Below are 27,736 nucleotides of genomic sequence, written 5' to 3'. Positions count from 1 at the left end.
TATCCCACTGGGGAATTCAAACATTCCTCTAACAATCACATATGCTTTACTTTTGATGCATACAATGTATGCATCAGTTCATCCAAATAAACAGTCATCTAGATTCTGATAATTACAAGCCAGCAGGGAATCCTAATCTTTATCCAACCTAAAGTCCTTTACTCTGTCTCATTCATAAGATCCATATCTTAAGAGGTAGAGGAATAGGGGAGATTAAGGGAAAAATCTCACCATGGCCCCTTGAATGTCATTATACAAATATGGCTTCTGACAATGTTTTCACAATTTTAAGAGAAAAATCTACCTATGAGTCTTTCAAAAGAATAAAACAAGTCTTGACAGAAACATTTTGTAATAAGCATTTAAAACTCACATTAAAATCTTAACAATAAATACAAAAATCAATGCCATTAATCTATACATTCATCAAATATATATTAGATATCTACTTTTTTTGGTCAGGAACTATGCCAGGCAATGAATATATAAAGATTAAAAATGAGATAACCTCTTTCTCAGTCTCATGAGAAAGACACATTATGTAAAAATTTTAATGCAGTAAGGGCAATGATAGAGATATATAGGGTGTCAAGAGGACAAGAAAGAGATAACACAGGCTGTAGCACAGTGGAAGAAGTGTAAGTATAAGAAGCAAAGAGGTTCCCAGACCCATATTGAAAAAGAAAAGGTGAACAGACATTAGCTAGCCAATCCCTAAAAAACAAATGCCAAATGTCTTCTTTGATATAAGGAGAGTAACTAAGAACAGAGTAGGGAGGAAGAGCATGAGAAGAAGATTAACATTAAACAGGGACCAATGGTGGGAGGGAAAGGGAGAGAGAAGGGAAATTGTATGGAAATGGAAGGAGACCCTCATGGTTATACAAAATTACATACAAGAGGAAGTGAGGGGAAATGGGGAAAAAAAAAAAACAAGGGGGAGAAATGAATTACAGTAGATGGGGTAGAGAGAGAAGATGGGAGGGGAGGGGAGGGGGGATAGTAGAGGATAGGAAAGGCAGCAGAATACAACAGACACTAGTATGGCAATGTGTAAATCAGTGGATGTGTAACCGATGTGATTCTGCAATCTGTATACAGGGTAAAAATGGGAGTTCATAACCCACTTGAATCAAAGTGTGAAATATGATATGTCAAGAACTATGTAATGTTTTGAACAACCAACAATAAAAATTAACAAAAAAAAAAAAGAAAGAAAACAGGAAGTTATATGGTATATCAGGAGAAACACATGAGCAAAGGGACAGGAAAAAAACTGATGTGTATAACTAATTCTGAGGTTAAAGTAAAAAGTCAGCAACTGGAGAGGACTATACAAATTATTAAATTGCATTCCCTCAATCTCTATTCAATTCAAATGCTGAAGGATAAACAATAAAATACTCTGATTAGAATTGTTAAGCTTATTAATTATGATACAAGACTTGTTGCTTTATGTAAAATGCACTACAAAAGATACAGACAGAGGTAAAAATCCCAAGTCTCTTTGGATTAATAGGAGCTAAACCCAGTGGGGTATAGACTGAATGATTTGGGATTGAAGAAGTGAAAGTTAAAAGAGTAGAGAAATCAAGACATTACCTGACAAGTAAAGCCAAGAAAAATATTTGTAATCATGCTAACAATATTTGAGTAATAAAAATGACATGTTTTATGAATGCATATCCCTGATTATTTGGCTCATGCCAAAGACCTGGAATAATGCCTGCCACATGGTAGGCACATTCAAATATTTTTAGGATAATACCACTATGAAAAACAATAAAAGTGTTATTATAATAAACATCAAGTTAAAAAAGTCTCAAACTTTAAAGCTCTGAAATTAACTCAAATTTTAAGGCCATTATGACTGGACTTAAAATAAGACCCTTGTCTCAAATCCTATAAATACTGAGGAACATATAATCAAGAAACTGACTTCTTTGGAAAAATATAATATCTGATTTCACCAATCAAGCATCATTTGAAGCATAATTTACTCCTTTCATTTTCCATGACACTACTTCTTCCATAGGCAATATGGTATAGCAAAAAAAAAAAAAAAAAAAAAAAAAAAAATCCAGCTTTTAAAAACAAAAAGCTAGGAAGGTGAGTGCATGTGTGTAATCCCAGCATCTTAGGAACCTGAGGCAGGAGGATAACAAGTTCAAGAGTCAGTCTCAGCAACTTAGCTAGACCCTGTCTCAAAATGAAAATTAAGAAGAGTTGTAGATGTAGCTCTGTGGTTAAGCACCTGTGAGTTCAATCCCCAGTATCTCAAATAAAACAAAACAAAACAACATGACAAGTAACTTAAACCCACATATCAGCTTTCTTAACTTCTTCAAACCTCAGCATTACCATCTGCATCCAAGTATCACTGTGAAGCAGCTAACACAGTACCAAGCACATAACAGAATTAAGTAAGTATTATCTACAGCTTTTTCAACCTATGGTCTATGCTTAACATTTATGTGTTAAGTCTTATAAAAAAGCCCTAACCATAAGATCTTTAAAGGAAAGGCAAAGACTACTTTAATTATTTATATCTTATCCCAATCCTTACAGGATTTATAACCAGCTAACATACTATAAAAATGCAGTGAAAACTTGCTGAAAATTTTGTATGCAAATGTAATGAATAAGACACAAAGAATAAATATATATAGCAACAACTAAAAGGGTAGTAAAAACATTGTAATGAATACCATTATACACAATATGAATTTCATGAAGTACAGTGTACAAGGAACACCTAACTTTAGCTTATTTTTTTCAGTTATTTGACCAGGCACCCTGCTGAACACACACTAATGTTTTACCAGTCTTCTGCAGAATACAGTTTGTAAAGCACCACTCTAGAGTGTTGAAAAGAAAATTAATCTTTCAAAATGACTTAAAAAAAAAAAAAACAGTCCTTTTAAGCCAAGTATAGCAGCACAGGCCTGTAATGCTAGCTACTGTGGAGGCTGATACAGGAGAATCATAAGTACAAGGCCAGTTTGAACAACTTATTGAGACCCTGCCTCAAAAGAGATAGACAGATAGATAGATAGATAAATGGGTTGGTTATGTAGGTTAGTGATAGAGTGCCCCTAGATTCATGCTGCAATATATAAAAAAAATTAAAAAGTACTTTTTATAAAAATAAAGGTGTACACAACTTCCATTCATCAAAGAGATAGAATTAGGATCTGGAATTTCAGACTCCTAGATTATTCTATGACACATGCTGAAAAAGAAGACTCTATAGTGGTACTAATTAAATAATTTGTTAGTATTATTTTGAATTATGTGTTTTTGTGGAAAAAAGAATATCATAATTATACAAGAACTAAGTAAAACAAATTTAATATTAAAATTAAATTGAGGGATGGGGTTGTGGCTCAGTGGTAGAGCACTTATCTGGCACATGTGAGGCACTGGGTTCAATCCTCAGTACCACGTAAAAATAAATTAATTAATTAAATTGACTTTGTAATGGTCAGTTTTAAAAATGAAGTGTTTTGGACATTAAAACCAATCTTTATAACAAATGCTTTAAATTAACATCATTTTCCAGTCAATATTAAGTAAGATTTGCCCTACTGGACTGCACCAGCTGGACTAAATATATGAAATAACTATTTTTCAAGCTACAGGACATCAGGCAATGAAAGACAGTGATCCCTGAGAGGTGGGAAGCAAACCAGGTGAGACCTACTTGTATTGTCCTAGCTTACTATCTTTAGAAATTTTTAAGGCTGCCTGTGCAGGGAGCAGAAAAGCAGATTGAACCTAGTTGAGTTACAAGAGTTCAGGGAAGGAACTGAGTCCAGAAAGACCAAACACACCAGAGTATATAAGACAGAATACCGGAAAAGCAAAGAAATTACAGAGTAAGAACTCTGGCATGCTGCAGAGGGTTTCCCCTGAATACTCAGCTTTGTACTGACTACTGCATACAGATAAGGAAACTAACCAAAGGAGAAGGAACAGAAAGATTTAGTACAAACAGTAATATTAAATGTTAAAGTCTTAAATAAACTTCTAGTTTGCATTTCTTTCTTGTACTTTGTTTTCCTGTAACATATAATGATATTCTGAATATTTTGTTTGGCTCAATCTTTGCAAAAGTCAATATATATATTTATAATAAAAACTGTTCTACATTTTATAAATGATTAAAATTTCAGTTGTAAAACATGAAACTTCAAAAAGTACTCATTAAGATACAGAATTAGAAAAGAAAAGCCTCATTTAAGGTATTAAAAGTCTTGCCATGTAATGTATATGTAAAATTTTAAATACAATATATATACAACTAATTGTAACAAAAATACTGATTCAAAAAATTAAAATGAAGCTGGGCATGGTGGCCCACACCTGTAATCTCAGCAACGCAGGAGGCTGAGAATCAGGAGGATCATGAGTTCAAAGCCAGTCTCAGGAACAGGGAAGCATTAAGCAATTCAGTAAGACCCTGTCTCTAAATAAAGTAGGGCTGGGGATGTGGCTCAGTGGTCAAGTGCCCCTGAGTTCAATCCCCGGTACCTCTCCACCAAAAAAAATTTAAGATGAAAATAGAAAAACACATCTCAGTTTTTGTGTATTCACACACAGAACAGTCCTGGACACTAAAGGAAGTAATGCATAGTAATCAGCTGCAAAAATAAAGGCATTACAATTTTATGGCTGGAATGAACTTGAGGAGTAGGTAGTAACAGTTAAATCTCTTCATTTTACATGGATCAAAACCAAAAACCTAGGCTTACACAGCAAATCCTAGGATTCCTGAATTTGTACACTTCTCTTCTCTGCCATAGTTGTTCTATGGACACTTATTATTCAGCCATCCAATTCCGTATCCAGTGTCCTACCCAGAGTCAAGCGATACACATTTCCCTGAAGCCACACAAAATCCTGGATTTTAAATGACCAAGCAACCAGAATAAGGTTCAAAAAAGTCTTCTCTTACCTTCTGGAACTCACCCAGAACATACAAAAAGGGCTCATAAAAAAGACCGATTTCTATCATAACTTCCCTAGTATATATAATATTCTATGAAGAATCATGCTTGGGATACTTGAAAAAAATAAAAACGAAAATTTGAAAAAAATAAAAACATTGTTGTTTTTCGTATACTCTCTGAAAAAGGCAGGTACAATCTAAATGACTAAGTTTAAGTACAGCAATTTGTGTATGGGGGACAGGTAGCTGCCATGTTCCATTTCCAATTCATTGCCATTGCTTTTTTTTTCATGATTAAGAACATTAATCATGAATCTAGAATAATTAACTAACTATCCAGAGTTTAATTTTTTTATTCTTTTTAATTTATTTTTATGTGGTGCTGAGGATCGAACCCAGGGATTCGCACATGCTAGGCGAACACTCTACCGCTGAGCCACAACCCCAGCCCCCAGAGTTTATTTCTTACTAGCTGCATAATCTTGGAACAAGGCACTTGAATTTGTTATGATCCTGTTTGCCCATAAAATAAAGTTAATAATATTAGAGAGGACTGTGGTGATAATTAATGAGATGACATATGTAAAGTGCTTAGCTTAGTGAGGGCCCACAGTAAATATTCAAGAAATGTTGCATTTCATCATCATTATCATTACCATCATTCTTTTCTTTAATTCTATCAGTCTTCCTTTCAATTATACTTATTTATCACACCTTCTGCTTTGCAGAAAGCTGCAGCTTTACTCTAAGTTGGCTGTAAAGTAGAAAAAAAGCCCAGATTAATTATATAAACTATTATTTTATCTGAGCATGTTTTACTTGTACCGAGTTAAAAAAAATGAATAAACATTAAATAAGATATATAATTATTTAATCAATGCTAACAACTCCATTTTTGCCCTCACAAAGATCAGCAGATTTTTAGCCTATACCATTTCAAATAGTTTATCAGTTTCCTTAATCAACATTCTAAATTAATAAGCTGAAGGCATTAAGAAATACAATAACTGCTCTGAAAACCCAATGTTTGATAGTGGAAATCACTCTAGTAAAAGAATACCATGGCACAAACAATTTATAACCATTCAAAAATAAATTAACTGACCAACAACACAGATTCTACTTTTTTTCTTCACTAGGCATAAGTAAAATTCTAGGTGAACTATATATAATAACTATAATATAAATATATTTGGGAAGAAAACACTACAGAAATACAGTATTTTTTAAAATTTCAGTATGAATATAAAGGATATTGTGATTTTTGCTGAAATATTAAAAGGGGAGATGGCCACAGGGAGCTACCTCTGAGGATACACTAGATTTGAACCATTATGCTCCTATAAGAATTTCCCAGTTAAAACCATGTATAATGGTGTTAAAGTAAAATAATCAAGAAACTATATAATATTTCAAACCCTTAAAGACAATAAATAATATTCAAGTGTACTACATGTTTTCTCTAATATAACACACAATTGGTCTAGCTAGCAATTTTTCCCGAAAGGCACACCTTTAAGAAACTAATTACTTGTGAAAAGACAGCCCTTGATTGAAGGACTAAGGATTGAAGGATTAAGGTCTCCCAGCAAAATAAAATCCAGTACTCCCTGTAGTCCAGATAGAGGACCTGGGAAGAAATGATTAGCTGGCCAGCAAAGGAAAAGCACAGTTCCAGATTCTCCTGCCTCCAAGAATATGTGGCATTTTAAAGCACCTTCACCCTTGGCACAGAGACAGTTATGTCTAATACCAAAATAAGATTTCAAATATCTGATTCATCACAATAGGCAATTCACACTTCAGGAAAAAAAACCTAAATCCTTCTGAAATATAAAACCAACTAAAAGACAATAATTATAACACTTTCTTTTTGAAGGCATTATTCAACAATTATTCATTGAAGGCCTACCATATGCTAGTTACATTGGAGGCTAGTGACCTAAGTTTTTCCCTTCAAGAAGCATTCAAACGGTGGGCCACTTCCAGCTTAGTCATGGTAGCTAACTACCAAGCCACCGCACTTGCTGCTGCTAGAGTTTCTGGACAAGTTAGAATCAAGAATTTACAATGTGATAAAGGGAGTGATAAGGAAATTGCTGGTATGCTTCTAGGATTTGATGACTTTTGTAATATAGTACTGGAAGATGTCGCTGAGTTTGAAATTATGCCAGAAGGAAGAATTACTAAATTAGATCAAATTTACTAAATCAAAATAACAATGCTGGATCCTGGAGGAGAAGAACCTGAAGTGTGAACAAATTTCCTTGACTTATGCTAGATTCCATTTTGTTTTATAATGGCAACAAAATGGAGTTTTTAAAAAATCATTTAAGGTCAAGATTCTCTAAAGCTAATTTTCCAGTTAAAGGGAAATGCTTTGAAGATGTATAATCATTTTTCTAAGTTAATCATGGTTATCTTGGAAAAAGAAGAAATGAGTTTGTTTTCTGAAGACTAAGAAATAAAGGTGCTTTGGGCTGTTATTTATTACACTATAGTAGTCAGTGAAACAAAGATTGTATTGTCTTGCCATTTGCTTTTCTGTCATTTTATATCTGTTTCCATCCTCATTTATATTACCATTTGTTTTTCAAACAATTGTTCCAAACAAAATGATGAATTCTGATTTTGAATCAGTATATTTAAAATACATGAGTTGATTGAAGAATTTGATTTGAACTAAAAAAAAAAAAAAGCAGCAGCATTCAAATGATGGAAAAATCTATATTTTAAAAGCAAGCAAAACCTAATAAAACTGACTGGTTTGGGGGTAATCTAAGGAATAAAAGTTTACAAATAGTCCTGTTTAATACTTCTTTGTGATGGTCTAGTGAATGAAATCTTCACACTTCAGAGCTTATAAAACATATTCACAGCTAATTTTTAATTAATATTTTTATTACAAAACACACTTAATTCATTTCCCTATCCCAATCAATTCCACCTGTTCTAGTCTTAGATCCTCATTATCTCTGGCCTGAAATAAAACAAGCTCCAAATGATTTATCTCTTCTCAAATCCTTCAAATCATCCTACATTGCTGACAAGTTATTCTAAAAATATCTGCAGGTATTTCCTTAATCAAAACTTGACTTCATTTTCCATACTCTGAGAATAAAACCTAAAAATTCGAAGTATAGCATACCAGCTTGTTCTATAGACTCTGTTGCACCTCTAACTACTCTGTACAACCAACTCAGAGGTATAAAATACAATTCTCCTTAGAGACAAATGAATGAGGAATGAAATCACAGATATGAAATTGTATTTGAAAAATGTATACAAGGAAGCACTTTGGAAAGAGAAATACAAACGGTTTCTTAAGCAATATTAAAAGATGTTTGACATTACTCATAATGGAAATAACAAGATTACATTTCTAACCAATTAAAATGGCAAGGATTGAAACAAAACAAGCTGATAATACATAAGTAGAAAGGTTACAGGCAAATAACCACTCTGGTCCACCATAAAAAGTAAGTATAGATTTGTAACTGCTAGAAGAAACCATAGGGTCAACCTCCAGGCACCCATTTCCCTAATAAGACTTGTAAAGCTCAAGAAACGAAATCAATAATCAATAAGTAGATGCCATTAAAGTTTCTGCACAGTAAAGGAAACAAGAATAAAAAAATAAATAAATAAAGAGCCTACAGATGGAAAAAAAAAAATCTTTGTTAGCTACTCTTCTGACAGAGGATTAATATTCAGAATACACAAAGAACTCAAAAAACACCAAAAAACTGAATAACTCAATAAATGGACAAATGAAACAGACACTCCTCAAAAGAAGAAATGCAAATGGCTAACAAATATATGAAAAAAAAGTTTAATATCCTTAGCAATCAGGGAAATGCAAATGAAAACTACACTGAGATTTCATCTTGCCCCAGTTATAATGGAAAGCTTGAAGAGTACAAATAATAACAAATGCTGGCAAGGACGTGGGGAGAAAGGATCACATGTATATTGCTGGTGGGATTGCAAATTAGCACAGCTACTATAGAATCACTGTGGAAACTTCTCAAAAGACTAGAAATGGAATCATCATATAACCCAGTTAATCCACTCCTTAGTATGTAACCAAAGAAATGAAATCATACTATAGCAATATGTATATTCCAACGTTTTTAGCAGTCCAATTCACAATAACCAAGTTATGGAACCAGTGTAGGTATCTATTGACAGGTGAGTAAAGAAAATGTGATATGTATATATGCAAATGGAGTTCTACTCAGTCATAAAGAAGAATGAAATTATGGTATTTGCTGGTGGTAAGTGGATAGAAATGAAGAACATCATGCTAAGTGAAATAAACCAGACTCAAAAAGTCAAAGGTTGAGGATTTTCTTTTATATGCAGGAGCTAGAGAGGAAAAAAAAGTAAGTTTATGAAAGGACAGAGTCATAAATATACAAGAGAAAACAGCAGGGGAAGAGGATCAAGGAAAAGAGAAAAAGAGGGAAAGGTACCTACTGGAAAATGAAACTGACCAAATTATGCTATATGCATGTATGAAGACAGCACAAAGAACTGGAATTCTTCTTCTTCACAAATATATGACAAAATGTTCAACATTCTTATGCATAATCATAAGGCATCAATTAAAAAAAATAAAAAGAAGACTAGTAGAATAGAGAAAGGGGATGAGAGGAGGTAAAGTGGAAGTACTGGGGAATGAAATGGAGCAAATTATGTTATGTGCATGTATGAATATGTCACAATGAATCCCACTATTATGTACTAACAAAATGTGTTCGTTATAAATTGAAAATTTAATGTATGGATTTTCTGACCTAGATACACTACATCTAGGGATTCATCCTACAAATGATATTCACTTGTCTGAGAGGATGATATTAGAATCAATCTAAGAGTTCACCAAAGGGGACTTAAAACTATTTTTCATCACAGGGACTACATATCCATGCAATGCAATGCTATACAGTTACTCAAGAGGTAAAGGACGTGCTGATATGGCTTGATCTTTAAAAGACATGGTTAGGCAGAGTATGACACTACTTGCATTTCCAACCAATCTCCCTGTCAAAAGATAAACACATGCACACACGTGTACACACTCACAAGCATGCACATGCAAACACTTGTCTGTGCAAGAATGTCAAAGAAAAAAGATAAAAAAGAATAAAATAAAAAAGAATCTCAATACCAAAAAAACCTGTCAGTGTCTGCTTACCTAAAGGAAGGAGTATTGAGCTCAGAGGTAGAAAAACTAACTTAGGTTTTTGCATTTTTTATTTTGTTATTATATATAATTTTAACATAAGTATGCATTACTTAACAAAAGAATATTTTACAACTTTAATAGGCAGGTGGCCCATTTCATCACCTCAAAATAAAAATTTGAAAACTTCCACTCTAAATCTTCTTAAGAAATTTTTCCAACCCTAAGGGGGCTTTGTATTTTAATGCTAAAGCTTACTCAGGTCATTCACTTGGATCTGATGAGGCATACTCATTCTTCAAGGTCTATAAGGCTCAAACCTCATGCAGTAAGTCACCAAAAATCAGAATTTAATATATTTATATATAAGTCCACAATGTGTTCATTACATCATGCTGATTCCCTAAAAGCATGAGAAAGATGCTATCTAATATATTCTTCTGTTTCCAGCATCAAGCATATTGCAAACACTCAACAAATGTTTCTGAAAGAATAATAAGGTGTGGGAGGGCTCAAGATTGCAGAATAGATAGACTCAGCCTTAGTTTGGTTCTTCAAACACAACTGCTTGTGGAGGTGGGTAACTTGGGTGAGTACTGGAAATTGCACAGACAATGAAACTAAGTGAACTCCAGAGAATAAGGAGAATGATGGAAGCAAGAGAAGCAAGATACCCCAGTGGTGGGGGAAAGGGAAACTTCCCTCCAAGGAAGTAAAGGTAAAAGAGAAAGTGTCACAGTGTGACTCAGAAAGTTCAACACTGAAGACAAACAGCTTAAATAAACAGGTGATCTGGAGTCTGCAAAACAAGCAGGCTTTAGAGAAGAAATTCATTGCATCTCTCAATAAATTCTCGGATCCTACTGTCAAAACACTAAACTCTCTGGGGATCATAAAACTGAGAATAATCATACTTCAGGGTTCCTGTGGATATCTTCTTGCATTTAGTGGCTGGGCAGTGGCTACACGAGACAGTTGTGGCTTAGATAAGTGTTTCTGACTTAATCCAAGCATCAATGGCTATGACAGGAAAGGGAGTGGAAGGCACAGCAAGCAGATCAGCAATGCTGCTCTCTGTGATGTAGAGCAATATCAGTTGCATGTAGCTTCAAGCAGAAGTCAGGTCTAAAGGCTCAGGGATAAAATCTAGTCAATAACTTGGTCCCTGCATAACCTCTCCAGCCCAGAGCTCCAAGTTTCAATTCTTCTTCCTTCTTCCCATCCCTTTGAATCATTCCAGGGATCCAAATATGGCTTTGACATTCACCATGCCCCAGGGTACACAGACTAAAAACCTCCTGAGAGAATATACTCCAGGTGTCATACACACTCTGCCCAAAATTGGTCAGCCAGAAGGTTTTGCTGCAGCTCTGACATATGCCATGTACCCAGTTCTGCATGAACCCTAACAAACACTTCTACTTAAAGAAAAGAGGTATATAGGCTCCCAGCTGTTGACCTATCCCCAGAGAAGCATAGATAGAGGGAGGCTGAGGTCTGGTTCTTGGGCAAATACCCCACAGTAGCAGCAGAAAGAGAAAACACAATAGTTGATTACATCACATCTATGTGAATCCTCTATATCAATCACAGCTGCATCTGGTCAGAGTGCATAGGGCTCATAAGCCTGAAGTGAGTGCAACAGAGGGGGAGCTGTGTGATTCCAGCTGGCCCTCCTTGTGAAGCACTTAGATCTGTACCAGTCTCTGATCAGAGAACAAGAGCTTCAAGCCTTTCAATGTACCTAGAACACCAAGAATCAGAATCACTTTCAAATAATAGAGTTACTATGAATAGTGCTTTGGGAGCTAATGACTCCATAATAGGAGTAACCACACAGAGGCATATCTCACATTCTCTGCCACCTATACCATATGTGCCTAAAGTACTGGAGTATCCCCACCCTAACAAGTCTTGCAGAGACAATGGGTCTTTCTAATCCTGTTATGGTACACTCTGTGCCCAAAACCACAAATTGTAACCAAAAAAGTTATAGGAAGATTATACTATGGAGTCAAATTGGAAATAAACTCAATATTACACAACAAATCAAAACTCCAAGTCACATTAGCAGAAGAAAGGCACATACTGTGAAGGCTATCACATGAAAATGGACGAAATTCATTAGAACAGATGCTCAAATCTCAATACAGAAACACAGAAATATGAAAAAACAAGGTAATATGTCACCTCTCAAAGTTCTTCACAGTAAAAGAATTCAAAGATATTGAATGAAGTGGGTAAATGCCAAAGTAGTCATAAAAATCATTTTTAAAAGCTCAATGAAATCCAAGAGAAAACAGCTGAATGAATTAAAAAAAAAAATTCAGGATATAAATTCAATAAAGAGATTGAGATTTTATAAAAGAACCAAATAAAAATCAAAAGCTCAATACACAGGAAAAAAAACTCAGTTAAAAGCCTCAACAACAGAATAATCAAGTAGAAGAAAAAGTATTAAAGCTTAAGAACAACTGTCAAAATATTACAGTAAGACAGCAAGACAAAAAGACAACATACAAGGTCTCTGAGTATTATGACTTGGATATGGAATGTTCCCTTAAGGCTGATGTGTTGAAAGCTTGGTCCCCAGTGCAGTTATGTTTGGAAGTCAGACTTTTGGGAAATATTTGGATTATGAAGGTTCAGACTTCATCAGAGGACAAATAATTTGATAGTATTTATTGGGAGGTGGTAGAAATGGTAGAAGGTGGGACCTAGTTGAATCAGTAGTCCTTGGAGACATGCCACTGGGATTATCTCATGTCCCTGCCACTCAGCTTCCTGGCTGTGATGCCACTAGTGACTATATCTTGATACTTGATATCTTGTCCCTAACCCCTTTTTGTGCATGTGCACTTGCTATTCGTCCCTGAAGTTTCCTGGAAGCTCTGCTCTACCATACCTTTCCTCCATGATGTTCTACCTCAACTTAGGCCCAAAACAACAGAGTCAGCCAATCATGAACTGAAACTTCTGAAACTGAGTCAAAAAAAAAAAAAAAAAAAAATCTTTGCTCCTTTAAGTTGTTATGTCTGGTGTTTTGGTCACAGGGATGAAAAGCTGACTAACACACTAGGACACCATTAGAAGATCAATTGTATAATTTGCATACCAGAAGGTGAAAGCTACATTAGAGAGAACAGAAAACATATACAGTTATAGAATAGCAGAAAACTTCCCAAATATTGGGGAAAATATACAGGTACAGGAGGCATTTATATCCCTAAATAGACATGGCCAAAAAGAACCTCTACACAACATGGTTATAATGCCAAAAGTACAAAATAAAGAAGAATACAAAAAGATGCAAGAGAGAAGCACCAAGTCACACAGGTAAACAAATCAACATAACAGCATATTTCTCAGTAGAAATTCTAAAGGCCAGAAGGGCACAGGACAATATATTTCAAATCCTGGAAGAATATAACTGCTAACCAAGATTACTACTCCCAGCAAGGTTACACCTCAGAATTGAGGAAGAAATAAAAATTTTTAAAGGTAACACAGATTAAGGGTGGGGGGGGGGAGTGGAATTCATGACCTTTAGACCAGTACTACAGTAGATGTTTAAGGGAATTCTATACTCAGAAGAAGAAAGATAAAACAAAATCATGAGAGGATGTAAAAGAATAAATCTCACTAGACTATACAAGAAGATGTGTGTGCAAATGAGAAATAGAAAATTGACATTATCAATACAATAAACCAAAATAAATTAATAATAAGTATCGAAATTTAAAAAAAAGCCTTCAAATAAAGAAAAGCTCAAGACTGGATGGATATGTTGCTGAATTTTACCAGACTTTAAAAGAACCAATACTAACCAAGATGGCAAGCTAATAAGACAGTTAAGATTAGAAAATGATTCAAAAACTTTCCTATTCTACTTTTTTTTTGAGTACCAAGTATTGAACTCAGGGGCACCCAAAAACTGAGCCACATATCCAGCCCTATTTTGTATTTTATTTAGAGACCTGAGTTGCTTAGTGCCTTGCAGTTGCTAAGGCTGGCTTTGAACTTGTGATCCTCCTGCCTCAGCCTCCCAAGTCACTGGAGTCACAGTCCTATGCCAAGGCACCTGGCCAATTTTACTTTTTATTAGTATCTTGATAAACCAACAGAAACTATTTCTTACTTTTGTAAGAGCAGTGTTTTATTAAATTAACTTTAGATCATCCTCAGGACAATTTGCCAACTTACAGTGTTAGTTGGGTCTTCTTGTAAAATTCGATCATATAGCTGTACAGCATCATCATATCTATTTAAAAAGAAAAAGGAAAATCGAGAGTCCTTATCTTTAAAATGCAGTGATAATAGTAAATACAGAAAAAGATTTAACTGGCAGGGCTTCAACTGCATTCATAATTGATGTCCAAGTCTTCTCATCTGCATTTAAAAGGGAAAGTTTACTACAATCTAAGTTTTTAAATAAAAACACACTGTATATAAAATACTTACCAGAAAACTTCAAAAAACACTGATTGAATTTGGTCTGAATACAAAGGTAAAAACTAGCAACACTGTTTGAAGAGATAGAGCAAGCATCAGAACCAAATCTGGGATATGGCAGAAATGTTAATGTTAATAAGTAATACACAGTATAAACACCTATGTCCAAATTAATGGTTCTAATGGGAAAAGGGGACAAGAGGCAAAAACAGATGATAATGTAAACAGACGAAGATTCATTTCTATGTCTCTGATTATTAGAAAAGCCTTACAGATTGAGGACACCAAACCATAAGAATATATTCAATACTCTTACTGAATAGATCATGCTGGATGACATTCTCACTGGTATGACTCATCTTTTTATCCTACCATTACAAACATAAATCTTTGAAAACAGACTTTATTTTCTATGTTTTGTTCCTCATGGACACCTCTCTCAGAATATTTGTTCAACTTTCTCATTGTTCACAGCTAACTATCAAATACCTCAAACTCAACAAGTCTTTCTACCAGAAATATTTCTTCCTCATTCTATGTACTTTTTTTTCCTTTTTTCCACTTGGTAGATAACATTTGAACATTCAAGATAGAAAACCAAAAGGCATTTTTAATTTCTTTTTCTCTTTCATTTCTAAAATGTAATCGGTAGCCTATTTTCTGACCCTCTCAATTTCTTTTCATCTTACTCTCTCTACAATCTCTGCTACAGTTTATAATTCTAGTGCAACAATCTCAAAACTGCTTCCTTTCTGAAACTACTCACTACACACCCATATTACAATGTTCTTACAGACAAATCCAACTATTATTCTTTCCTTAAATTCCTATAATGGTTTCCTATTACTCTCAGTTGAAATTTCTTAGTAGGGTATATGAAGTCCCACACAATCTGGTACCTGCCTGTACCTCTAGCTTCAGTCCCAAACAGCAACTCCATCATTCATTACATTCTAGATATAATGAACTCGTAATTCTCCTGGAGTACCTACAGATGTGCTTCTAAAGTTATCATTGAAGAGGGAGCAATAGACAACGCTTCAATTAAAACAAGACTATTTCAGCCAGTCATGGTGGTGTACGCTTGTAATCCCAGTGGCTTGGGAAGCCAAGGGAGGAGGATCATGAGTTCAAAGCCAGCCTCAGCAACCCCGAGCACTGAGCAACTCAGTGAGACCTTGTCTCCAAATAAAGTACAAAATAGGGCTGGGGATGTGGCTCAGTGGTTGAGTGACCCTGAGAGTTCAATCCCCAGTATCACAGGGAAAAAAAAAAAAAAAAGGACCATTTTTTTTTCTCTTTTCCATTACTAGGTTAAGAGTACACTTAGAAACAGAATTCTGTTTTTTAAAAAGGTTGTTAACTCCAATCTAGATAATAGTGTCATTCATTTGCTTTGAATGTGTGTATGTGTTTCTAATCTAGATAATAATAGTGTCTTTCATTTGCTTTGAGTGTGTATGTGTTTGGGTCTGTGCATGCATGTGCTATGTATATTTCTCAAAACAACCTTTACAAATTGGCAATATCTGTACTTTAGAGGCATAAATTTGAAAAGAATTTAAAAAGTTAAATAATTTTTCAAGTCAAAGCTAGGAAATGCTGAAACAAGACTTTGAAGCCAGCTCTTACTCCAAAGCATGATCTAATTTCAGAAGGTTAGAGATGGTAAATGGGTTACATTACCCATTTCCTGGGAGTAACTGACAGGATTTGTGATGAGAAACACTTTGACACTATTCTAGAACTCGGCAGCAAGAGACCTTGTGCAATGAATGATGTGCCAGGAGCATGAGAGAACCTAACACAATCTCCATTTTGCCATTTTTAAATGGAATCACAGTGTTCACAAGATTTGGTTACCTTTCCATGGCTTCAAATCTCATGCCTGTTAATCGTTTGACTCTATGACTGCCAGGGAACTGTCTTCTTAACTCCTGAAGACAAAACTGAAAAAATAGTTGGTAAAAAAGACTTGAACAGTAGTAATTACCTTATATATATTAAATGGGTTACAAAGAATGGTTTACATAGTTTTTACTATGTCTGAAAATTTCTTGTTAGTTCCACTTAACTTTTCTGTTCTTTTGTTTTGTATTTAAAAATGGATGCTAGAGACTAAACTCAGGGCCTTTATGTGGTAGGCAAGCACTCTACCTCTGAGCTACAACCCCAGCCCTCAACTAACTGTTAAGAGAAATAGTCAATACTAATTACAGAAAATATTCAATACAAGCCATGCACCAAGTCTTAATCATATATATATATATATATATATATATATATATATATATATATATAGCAAGTTAAATATAAAATAGGCCAGGCATGGGGGCTCACACCTATAATTCCAGCAACTGGGGAGACTGAGGCAGGAGGATTGCAAGTTCAAGGCCAGCCTCAGATTCTCAGGCTCTAAGCAACTTACTGAGACCCTCTTTCAAAAGACAAAATAAAAAGGGCCAGGTATGTTGCTCAGCAGTTAAGTTACCCCTGGGTTCAATCCCCAGTCCAAAAAATAATAATAATAATTAAATACCTACCAATGCCAAGTCATCTCGACCATAGTCTAGGGCTGCAATCATCACCTGTTCGTATATGATCCAAACTAGATAAATAAAGAGGGTGAACACAGTTTAAAATAAAAATCTGCTAGACATAAATTAATGTATTCTTTAGTTTGTGATACTTTAGAGAATATAACTTATAACTGAAAATTGATTTATTATTTCCAGAATAATAAGGAAAGAAAGCATCCTTTCAGGTATATAAAATATTTTGGTATCTTATGAGGTAAAAAAAAAAAAAATCCAATATTAAATACTTTTATATTCTAAGATTCTTCATGAAATACATTTTGGCAAGACATCTGGTGACTTGTAAGCTTTAAAATAAAAATGCCTATTCGATAGCCTCAATTCTACTAGCAATTTTTTTTAAGAAAAAAAATAAAGTATTAAATTTTATGAAACAAAAAGTCACAGGTAAGAGTGATCTGACCAGTAGAAAATACGTAAGACAGGTTAAAAAAAGAGAGAAAAACCATAAATGAAATGTGCTGAGTCTGAATGTAATAAATTAACAGAAGAACTTACTATCATCTCCAAGCTTAGAAGCATATTCATTAATTAACTCTTCTCCAACTTCCACAATTTGCTCACTATTTCTTGAGTTTTCTTCTCTCCATTTCCTCATTTTATCTCGCATTTCTGAAAACATAAGCTAGTTATTTTTTCGTATTATATACATACACACAAATGATAGACATAAAAATAACTGACAAAATGAAATCTACTATTTGTGTAAAGAAAATAAACTCATATTAATGTAGAAGTCTACCATATCTCCAAATTGATAAAGTAGTACATAAATTGAATAGATCGTTTGGAAGAATGAAAAAGCATCAGAAGTGATCTATCTTTAAAAGTAATGAATGGCATGAATCTGCTACACAGATGCTTTTTCCTTGAAGCAAGAGTGTGTCTTAACTTTTGGGGGGGTCACAGACCTTTCAGAGTTTGATAAAAGTCAGGGATTATTCTTCCAGAAAAATATAATTATCTATAGAAATTTTTAAATACTCAAGGTATTTTGAAGTTTACTCATTGATCCAGGAATATAAAAATTTCATTATAATTATTATATTAGACTACCAGCAATGAAGGAATATTCAACATAAATTTCCTTAATGTTACAGTGCCATGTAAGGAAGTAAAAGTAAAGGAAATCTTTTGTTATTTTAAATGAGGAATAATATAAATAATGTAAAATAAAGCCAAAAGCACTGACAAAAATAAAAATCAACAGAATAACTTTGCATATTATAATACAACAGGGAATTCTGCAAGTTTCAAAGAACAGCATTGCTATGGTGTGAATGTATCTTCCAAAGTTCATGTGTTGGAAATATAATCCCCAATGCAACCATGTTGAGAGGAGGAACCATTAAAGAGGTGATTAAGTCATGAGGGCTCTACCTAATGAATGCACTATGTCATTATCACAGGAATGGGTTATTTATCACAAGAGTTGATTTCTGATGACAGTATGAGTTTCAGCTCCCTACTCTTCTGCACATTGTTTTGTCCTACTGCTATGGAATAACACAAGCAAGGCCTCTGGTAGATGCAGACCTAGATCCTGGACTTCTAGTCTCCAGAACTGTAAGTCAAATAAACTTCCCATTCATTAAAAAAATGTCTGGGTTATTGTCATAGCAGCTCAAAACAGACTAAGAACTAATAATAATAGAAATACACACACACACAGGTATCTTATCTAGTCCCTTTTTTTCCCCCACAATATTAAGGACTGAATGTGCCTTCTCTCAATTCTTAATGCCCAATGTGATGATATTAGGAGGTGGCGCTTTTGGGGAGTTTATCAGTGCCTTTAAAAAGAGTAAGAGACAGGGCTGGGGTTGTGGCTCTGTAGCAGAGTGCTGGCCTAGCACTTGCAAGGCCCTGGGTTTGATCCTCAGCACTACATAAAAATAATAAAGTAAAGGTATTGTGTCCAACTACAACTAAAAAATAAATTTAAAAAAGGTGTTAGAGACTGTGTCTTTTCTCTTTCCTCTACATTAGGTGAGGAGAAGTAGGCTTCCTACCCTTACTAAACACTGGCTCTTCGAGCACCTGCTTCTCAAATTTCCTAGCCTTGAGAACTATGTGGAATCAATATTTTTTGTTTAGGATGTCCAGTCTATGGTATATTTGTTACAGTAGTCTGAAATGAGTAAAACACATAGTTTAAAATCAACCATCCAATTCATCACATACATGCTTCTTATTACTATCTGAAAATCTTACATATATTCTACACTTTGAAGTTATCACCTTCTTCCTTCTATAGACATACATGCTAGACAGATTTAAACACTTGAATTGAATATTGTTGAACAGATGAGTTAAATGAACAGTACACTGGAGCTCTATATCATAAAAAGAAAATTTATCACAAAATGAATTTAATTTTAAAAAATGGCCCCAGAATTGGTAAAATCATGACAAATCATGAAAGAGTAATATACAGTTAATTTCTTCTTCTGAAACATATAAATCGGTTTATATTTTATTCTGCACAGAAATGACCTTGAACTAAGTTTTAAAGGTCAAAAAGGAGTTCATAAGGCAAATAAAGTAAATTTTCTTATTAAGAATTCCTGGGGCTGGGACTGTGGCTCAAGTGGTAGAATGCTCACCTAGCATGCATGAGGTACTTCAGCAACACAGAAAAATAAAATCAATACATTGTGTCCACCTAAAACTAAAAAATAAATATTAAAAACAAAAAGGGAGGAGGAAGAGGAGGAGGAGGAGGAGGAGGAGGGCCTAGCTGGGCGTGGTGGTGCATGCCTATGATCCCAGCAGCTCCGGAAGCAGTAGGATTATGAGTTCAAAGCCACCCTCAGCAACAGCAAGGCACTAAGCTGTCTCTAAATAAAAATGAAGAAAAAAGAACTGTCTCTAAATAAAAAAGAAGGAACAAGAACTCCTGAAGGGCTGGGGCAGTGGCTCAGTGGTGGGGCACTGTGTTTTATCATCAGCAACACATAAAAACAAACAAAATAAAGGCATAATGTCCATCTAAAACTACAAAAAAAAAAAAAAGAAAAAAAAAAAAAAAACCCACCTCCCGAAGCTGGGCATGGTGCTACACACCTGTAATCCCAGCAGCTCAGGAAGCTGAGAAGCAGGAGGATCGCAAGTTCAAAGCCAGCCTCAGCAAAAGTGAGGTGCTAAAGCAACTCAGTAAGACCTTGTCTCAAAATAAAATACAAAATAGGGATGAGGATGTGGCTCAGGGGTTGAGTGTCCCTGAATTCAATCCCAGGGACCCAAACCCCTCACCCCCCAAAATCGTGAAAGTTAAGGGGTTTGGGTCCCTGGGATTGAAAATACAGTGAAATCAAGAAATAAGAAGGTAGGAAGTAATGAATTAGGTTCTTAGTTGAAAATTTCTGAGCAAAAGAAAAACAACACAATTAGAGCTGTATGCTACAAAAATCACTGTGGTGCAGGCAAGCAAGCAAGCAAACCAACCAGAAGATCTACTGGAAAGTAGTAAAAAGTTCAAAGAAACTAATCATGGAAAATGTATATTAGTGAAATTGGTTTGAATAAAAACTCTTATCTTTTAAATGACCTCATCCAACTTAATGAAAATATATTTAAATTTCCACACTTATGGAGATAATACACCTAAAACTCAGGGATGTGTATTTGTGTGTATGTGTGTGTATATAAAGTTCTTAGCAAAGTATCTGTAGAGATTCAGATTGACATGACTGCAGCCACCTTGAGTCAACTGTCATGATTGCCTCTGATTAACCCTGGTCTGTTTTCCCCCCAGATAGTTTTCCAGCATGCTATAAATAAATGAAACCAATAGAGTGGTATGTTGAGCTTTATTGACATGGACCCGTCATCATTAGTTCCAGGTACGTGCCTGATATTCTTGATATTAGCTTAAGATAAAACAGGTACATTCCAGCTTTGATGAAGTTATTTTTCTCTTATCTTCTTTCAAAGTCCCTGACCTCTGACCCAAATTGTGAGTATGCACATGGTTTTACTGCCATTCAGGATGGTGTTTCTGTCAATTAGTCCTCCAATAAACTTCACTTTGTGCAATCTTGGATCTGACTACCTCAGTTCTTTAGTCTCCCAGTACATTGGAGCCAGCTATTATACATTGGGTTGCTCTGAAATATCCGGAACACAGTGTGAACTCATTAAACATTAGCTCCCTCCAAATCAATGAAGTGATCTAAACGATATGCAACAATTAAGCAATGGCATCAGATATACAAAATGGAGAAAAATAAGTACAAATGATGTGAAGTATTTCTTTTCTTCAAATTAGAAAGACTCTGGAAAGATGATGGCAGCTACAATGGCACTATCAATAGCTACAAGATCTACATGTACCAACATCTACACAGAAGAATGCTACAGGAAGCAATGAGTGGCAAGCTGATAAATTCCAAAACAGGAGAACTCCCAAAGAGCCAATACATATTCACTGCAAAGCACTAAGAGCTATTATGTGAAGAACATCTGAAACAAGAAGGGCTCTGCTCTTGCCAATCCCAGCTGAGTGCAAGTAGACAATGGCAAGAAGGACTGAACTGTCTGGAGCAGGTGGTCCTCTGACAGGTAGTCAGTCCTGACTGGTCAGGCCTCATTTTTAGGACAGGATTCCAAACAAAGGAAAGTGAAATCAAAATTCAGCAGCCCAAGATCAATAGGAAGCCCCCCCACAAAAAAAAAAAAAATTCAGAAAGCAAGAATACTACGCCAAAAAAAAAAAAAAGAAAGAAAGAAAGAAAAGGAAGCTCTCTGAGAATAAAAACTTTACTGAATGCCACACCTCACTTTAAAATCACAGGAAAACTAATTTCACATAAAAATGAGCAGCAGAAAAGTGTCAAGATCACACTTGTCAGTCTTGGATTTTGCATCCAGCTCCACTAATTTGTTTATAGTCAAGATAAATTATCAGACAACCTAATTTCTAACATATTCCCTTTTGATATGCAATAAGTTGATATATCTATTGATATATCCCTATGATTTTCACTCATTCATCCAAAAATGCATTGTTATTTTTATGACATATGCTAGAAACATAAAAATGAAACCCAATTGAAAAGCTCACAAGCTAACAGAAAAACTGTAAACAATAAAAACACCCAAATGGTTCAATATTTCCATTTTTTGTGTTATTTTCTTTCTTTAGTTTTCTCTTCTACCCATGTAGTGGCAGTAGTAGACTGTGGTTAAGAATAGAAATGCTATACTCAAAATGCTTAGGTTCAAATTCCAGCTCTGCCACTTTGTAGCTGTGTGATATGAACTGAGTTAATAACTTTGCCAGTCAACAGTTCTCATCTAAAAAATGGAGATAAAAATATAATAATGGCATCATATGATTATTGTAGTGAGCACTGAGTAACATATTTAGTATAGCATGTGCTCAAAAACTTTTAGCTACTATTAATATTTTACCTTCTATATCCTTTCCTACTTTCATGTACGCTACTAATTCTCTTTTAGTTTTTGAACCAAGAGGTTTTAGAGATTCTCCCTAAGATAACGGCAAATTATATAGCAGCAAATGCTTAGTCTTTTTATAATTCCACCATCTCTGATTTTGCTCTTCACATTGCATTTAGATCAGGGGATTTAAACAGGGGTCAATAAACTATAGCTCCAGGGCCAAAATCTATAGCCACACTCTTTGTAGTTTTATCAGAACCTATAGAGCCCTCTTCATTCAGATAATATCCATGGTTGTTTGTGTGTTACAATCACAAAGGGACAGTAAAGACAAACCATGTGGCACACCAAAACCACTAGTATTCACTATCTAGTACTTTCCAGGAAAAAATATGCCAACATCTGAGAGTAATAAGTAGCAGAAAGGTGAAAAGATCTACAGTTAAACAACCACTATTTAAATTTCAACTCTGCCATTGATTTGCATCAGCAAGGTGATCTTGAACCTATCATTTGACATTTCTAACACCTCAGCTATAAAATACAAAGGATCACAAGCCTGTCCTACAAATCTCTGATGAAACTTTTACATAAAGTAAAATCTGGATCTCTTACATTGTTGCTTGGATAATACAATTGTCTGAGGCTTTTTGTTTGTTTATGAGCTGATTTTTTTATTATAGTTGGGAGGGCATGCACTCACCAATTCTTCATAGGCACATAGGCACCAATACTATCTTTCACAAATTTCACACATTTTCCTCATCTGCTTGGCCCTGAAGTTTAAGACTTTTAATATTAAGTAATTTATGTAGGGCATTTTACAAAACGTAAAATGCTGCAAAATTTTAGTTACTTCGATTTTAAGGAAAAACAACTGATAACTGTTTCAGCCACTGGCTAGAAATAAAGGCTTTCCTAGCACTCTTTACTCAAGGGTGGGTTAAACTTTTTATTTTACCCTAAATACCCCCACCAAGAGGTAAACACCTCAAAATTAAGGTGGTTTTATTATATATGTGTAAAATAAGCTGCTCACTGCTTACCTGAACAATTAACTGTGTAAACCATGTGGGGTCATCTAAAGACCAAAGGTTATGAGAGTGACTAGGATTATTCTGCTTATTCCTTCCATGAGGACTAGGTGTCACTGTGGTAAGACAACTAACCTCGGAAAGATGGAAAAACACGCCTGCTACTTACTCTGATGACTCTTAATTCAAAACTCCTTACTCCAATCCTATATTTTCTATACTTCACTTAATTATATATTCCCAAGTAATACAGATTCATTTACATGAAACATCATACTCCGTAAGATACCTGGGAGATAATAAATTTTAAATTATCTGTAGTCCTATGAATTTGTTTAATTGGAGTAGTCACAGGATGTTGAAAAGACCCATTCTGAAAGAACAAGTCACCTGATTTGAAAAAAGGAAAAATTATTTTATTATCATGTACAGAGAACTCAGCAAAAAAGTTTTTCAAACTCTATATTGTAACCCAGTAGTGGAATATGAAATCAATTTAGGGTACTTCTTGCAGCATTTGTGGGGGAGGGAATAAGACAGAATGAATAGAACAGAATGGAATGTTCATGCTAATACTTTTCAAGTGAAGTTCTAATTTCAACTTATACACATATATATATGTATGAACATACTTGAAAGAGTTGTTTTCTAAAATTTATTTCTTGTGGATTGTGCAAATAACACTGTTAGGAAAGGGGATATGCTTTTTAAAAACATAATTTCAAAGAGCAGGTCTATATCTCAAATAATGAGCAGGAGTTACATTATGAAGAGGGAAAGATAAATGGTGCTATTAATTTTTCTAGGAAAAAATGCAAAAAATAAGAAGTAGTGAAAATGCAGATGTTAGAAGCAGTAGGTAGGAGGGGGAGGAGAAGTTAATTTTAAGTATTATCACAAAACATCCAGAAGATATGCCCTAAGATAACTATGAATACTAATCTTCATTTAAAAATTAAACTTCAGGATATATTCTATGAACTCTGGGAACTTGCCTGTCTTGTTCAGCACTGTATCCTCAATAACTGTAATAGTGCTTGATAAAAAGCATTCAACTATGTTTAATTAGTATGTTGTTTAGCATATTTACAGGCTGATATTTACACCTGGGTGTTGACAAGATTGCCTACCGAAGACATTTTATCCATTTTAGAGGTCTTCAAAACTGATGAGATCTCTGAATCATCTTTTCCCAAAAATATGCACACATAATCTTAATTTTGCACATAAGTTCATGAAGTTTACAGGCCATATAACATGACTGCACAGACCAAGAATCTACAGATCTCAAGTTTAATAACCAACCTAATGACATGACATTAAAAAGAGGGCTACAGAAGGAATCACTGAGGAATCAGGGGGAAAAAAAAAAGAAGCAAGTGGATGTAAGGAACTCAGTAGAGGAAAGATGTGAAAAGTAAGAAAAGAACCTGGAGGAATGTTATTAAGAAAGCATGGAGGAAAAAAGCAAGTTAAGAACTTTTCATAGAGTGATCTACACTAGCAAATGTAGTACAGATGTATAAAACACAAACATTTGAGTTGACACTGGATTTTCTTAGAGACCTTAGAGAAGAGGTATGGGGTGGAAACCAAATTGTGGTTACTGAGAGAATGAACAAAAAAAGATGAAGCAGGAACAGTGAGCATGAACAAGTGGAATTCTCTTAAACATAATATTAAAAATTTTTTCAACAAATACTCATTTAGTGTCTATTACATGTCAGGCAACTGTGCTAGGTATCCTATCTACATCCTGCTTAACAATATAGTCTCAAGAAATTTGACAACTCTATTACAACTCTAAATTCTCTTTCCCACATCCAAAGTTCCAATCAATAAATTTCTTTATGTAACAGATGCTTTGAAGTGGCTGAATTAATAAGCCATAAATTCTATATCTCTGTACAGTTTGTTAGAGACTTGGAAAGTGCTAGAACTACTAGACAGGTAATAAATTATCCTATTACAAGAATTACATTATTCTTTCAACTAACCAATTCATGTTATTCAATGGAATTCCTAAGGACACACCTCTGACACTACTCCCCTCCAAATCTCTCTGAGACCTTTCATTGACCTCATACATCCTTAAAAAATCTGTTATTCTGAGTCTCTGAAATAAAAATCTAGAAAACTCATTTCTTAAAATTCCCTTAAAACAGTTTTAATTCTGAAAAAGTCTAAACCTTCATTGAACAAGTGAACAAACCATATACTATTAGTTGAGTTGCCTAAGTTCACCTAAAATACTAAAGAAATATATCCAACACAAAAAAAATGATTCTTAGTTATATTTTGGGACAATCTGTTAATGTTTATCATTAATTCCATTAATAATTCATTCAGTTAATAAACAATCAGAGTTCCTCCCAAATGTCCAACTCTAATGACATGACAGTGAACAAAACTAGACTGGTTACTTTCATTCTAGGAGAGATAAAATTTTAAAACTTAACTGGGTAAGTATTTCAATGGCATGAAAACACATGATCCAGGGGCAAGTTTTGATTTTTTTCTTTATTCTTAATTTTTTTTTCTAAATTTTGATAGAGGGATGGGGAAGGGGGTGAGGTTAAGGAGGGCTCTCTGTAGTACGGAACTTCTGAGAAGAATTCTGAGAAATTATAAAGTCTAACAGAGCTAAGAGTGAGCTATACTAAACATACCTTAACAATATCACTTTTGAAAACTTATGAAACATTTGAAAAACTTTTTAAAAATATTAAACAGTCACATATTTCCCATCTGGCTGAAAGGATACAACCTGACAAGACTTTTAAGTTATTCACAGGTTTGTCTTCTCCATTAGACTGTGATTCTATGAAGTAGGGACTGTCTTACTTGAAATATGCAAGATCTAACACTAAGCATTTAAGACTTCTGTGTAATATAATGTATTTCTTCAGTACCAGCAGAAATATTCATGTGCTACAAGCTAAAAAACCAATATATTATCTATATTATTGAATGCACTGTAAGTGTAAAGAAATTTTGTCTTTTCCCTTACATGTCTGCAACTTCATAATACTTAGAAATTTATTCATGATCAAACAGTAAATATAATTTTCAGTCCACATGTCATTAGGCCATTATTTAAGCATCCCACAAAGGCATTCATTGAACAAACTAGCTACTGAAATCTACTGAACTATGTTAAAGGCTGGCAATGTGAATTTCAATAACATAAACTTCATGCTTTAATGAAATTCAAGTTTCTTAAGCAGGTCTCCCACGAAAGTTTCTAAAATGGGGGGGGGGGAATCTTTCTTGCAGAATGGATTCAATGTTTGGCTGTTTGGGGATTTAAAAACACTCTGCCCTAAATCAACCAAGGATGAGACACAAGAATGCCACAAGTGATCACCTGTCCAAGAGTTAACAGTTATTTTCCCCTTTAGAATAGGATTTACTGGTAGTAAATAGGTACAAAATGGTATGGAGTGTGTAAAAGTGATTTGAGGGGAGAGTGGGATAGAGAATAAAAAGCATAGAAATTAAAAACCCGGTTTTGAAAAAATAACAATTTGTTCACCGGTCTTCTACACACTTTTTCTGCACAGACTTGAAAGACTTCCAAACATTTGACAACACAAGGCCTTACAGACCCTGTACTTCTTGGCTTCAAAGAAGCTTCAACAATCCACTCTCCTGCCCCCTCCACGCCGCCCAGGAACCACAGGAAAGTGTGACATCCTTAACTCCAAGTCGCTCCGGCCTCATAAATGGAAGCTGCGCCGGGCCGCTGGACTGGCGCAGAGGTAGGGAGGTCAGTCATTCTTTAAACGAACAGCGGGGAATGCCAGAGTCAGTGGCCCGGCCAAGGAAAGGGTCAGCCTCAACCTCTTCCTCAGCTTGGCCCGTCCAGTGAGAGCTCCGGTGCCAAACAAAGACCGGAGAACCCACCTGTCTGAGCGTAGTGGGTGCTTCCGAACGATTCCCCAGAGCTTTGGGTCGTTTTGTGCCCGCCCCGCCCGAAATTACCTTCCCAAGTGACATCGTAAAGCTCTGAGACCTTCGCCATCTTCCTAGAACCTAGAGGCAGCGGGGTAAGAGGGCGGGCAGACGCAGTCACTTGACCTGCGACCGGGCGGTAGTGAATTACGAA

General features: G+C 34.9%; 1 protein-coding gene across 4 annotated transcripts in view; it reads right to left on the bottom strand.

The window, feature by feature from the left end:
* The window catches only part of EMC2 (ER membrane protein complex subunit 2), a 43,125-nt gene extending 15,402 nt beyond the window's left edge, over positions 1-27,723 (bottom strand). For 2 of the 4 annotated variants that reach the window (XM_081266596.1, XM_081266597.1), the window contains exons 1-5: positions 27,613-27,723; positions 17,687-17,800; positions 17,135-17,199; positions 16,455-16,540; positions 14,343-14,400 (exon numbers count right to left, since the gene is read on the bottom strand). In XM_081266596.1, the coding sequence (XP_081122722.1) occupies positions 14,343-14,400; positions 16,455-16,540; positions 17,135-17,199; positions 17,687-17,800; positions 27,613-27,652 (363 nt within the window). In that variant the 5' untranslated portion in view covers positions 27,653-27,723. Of the gene's footprint in view, positions 1-14,342; positions 14,401-16,454; positions 16,541-17,134; positions 17,200-17,686; positions 17,801-19,794; positions 19,860-27,612 lie in introns of all 4 variants that reach the window. The other 2 variants (XM_081266598.1, XM_081266599.1) reach the window with 2 other exon arrangements.
* Between the last annotated feature and the right edge of the window lie 13 nt (positions 27,724-27,736).

Source organism: Spermophilus citellus (genome assembly GCF_964194105.1).
Source record: "Spermophilus citellus genome assembly, chromosome: 14".
In the NCBI taxonomy this organism is placed as follows: domain Eukaryota; kingdom Metazoa; phylum Chordata; class Mammalia; order Rodentia; family Sciuridae; genus Spermophilus; species Spermophilus citellus.
This window is presented reverse-complemented; position numbering and strand designations above follow the sequence as displayed.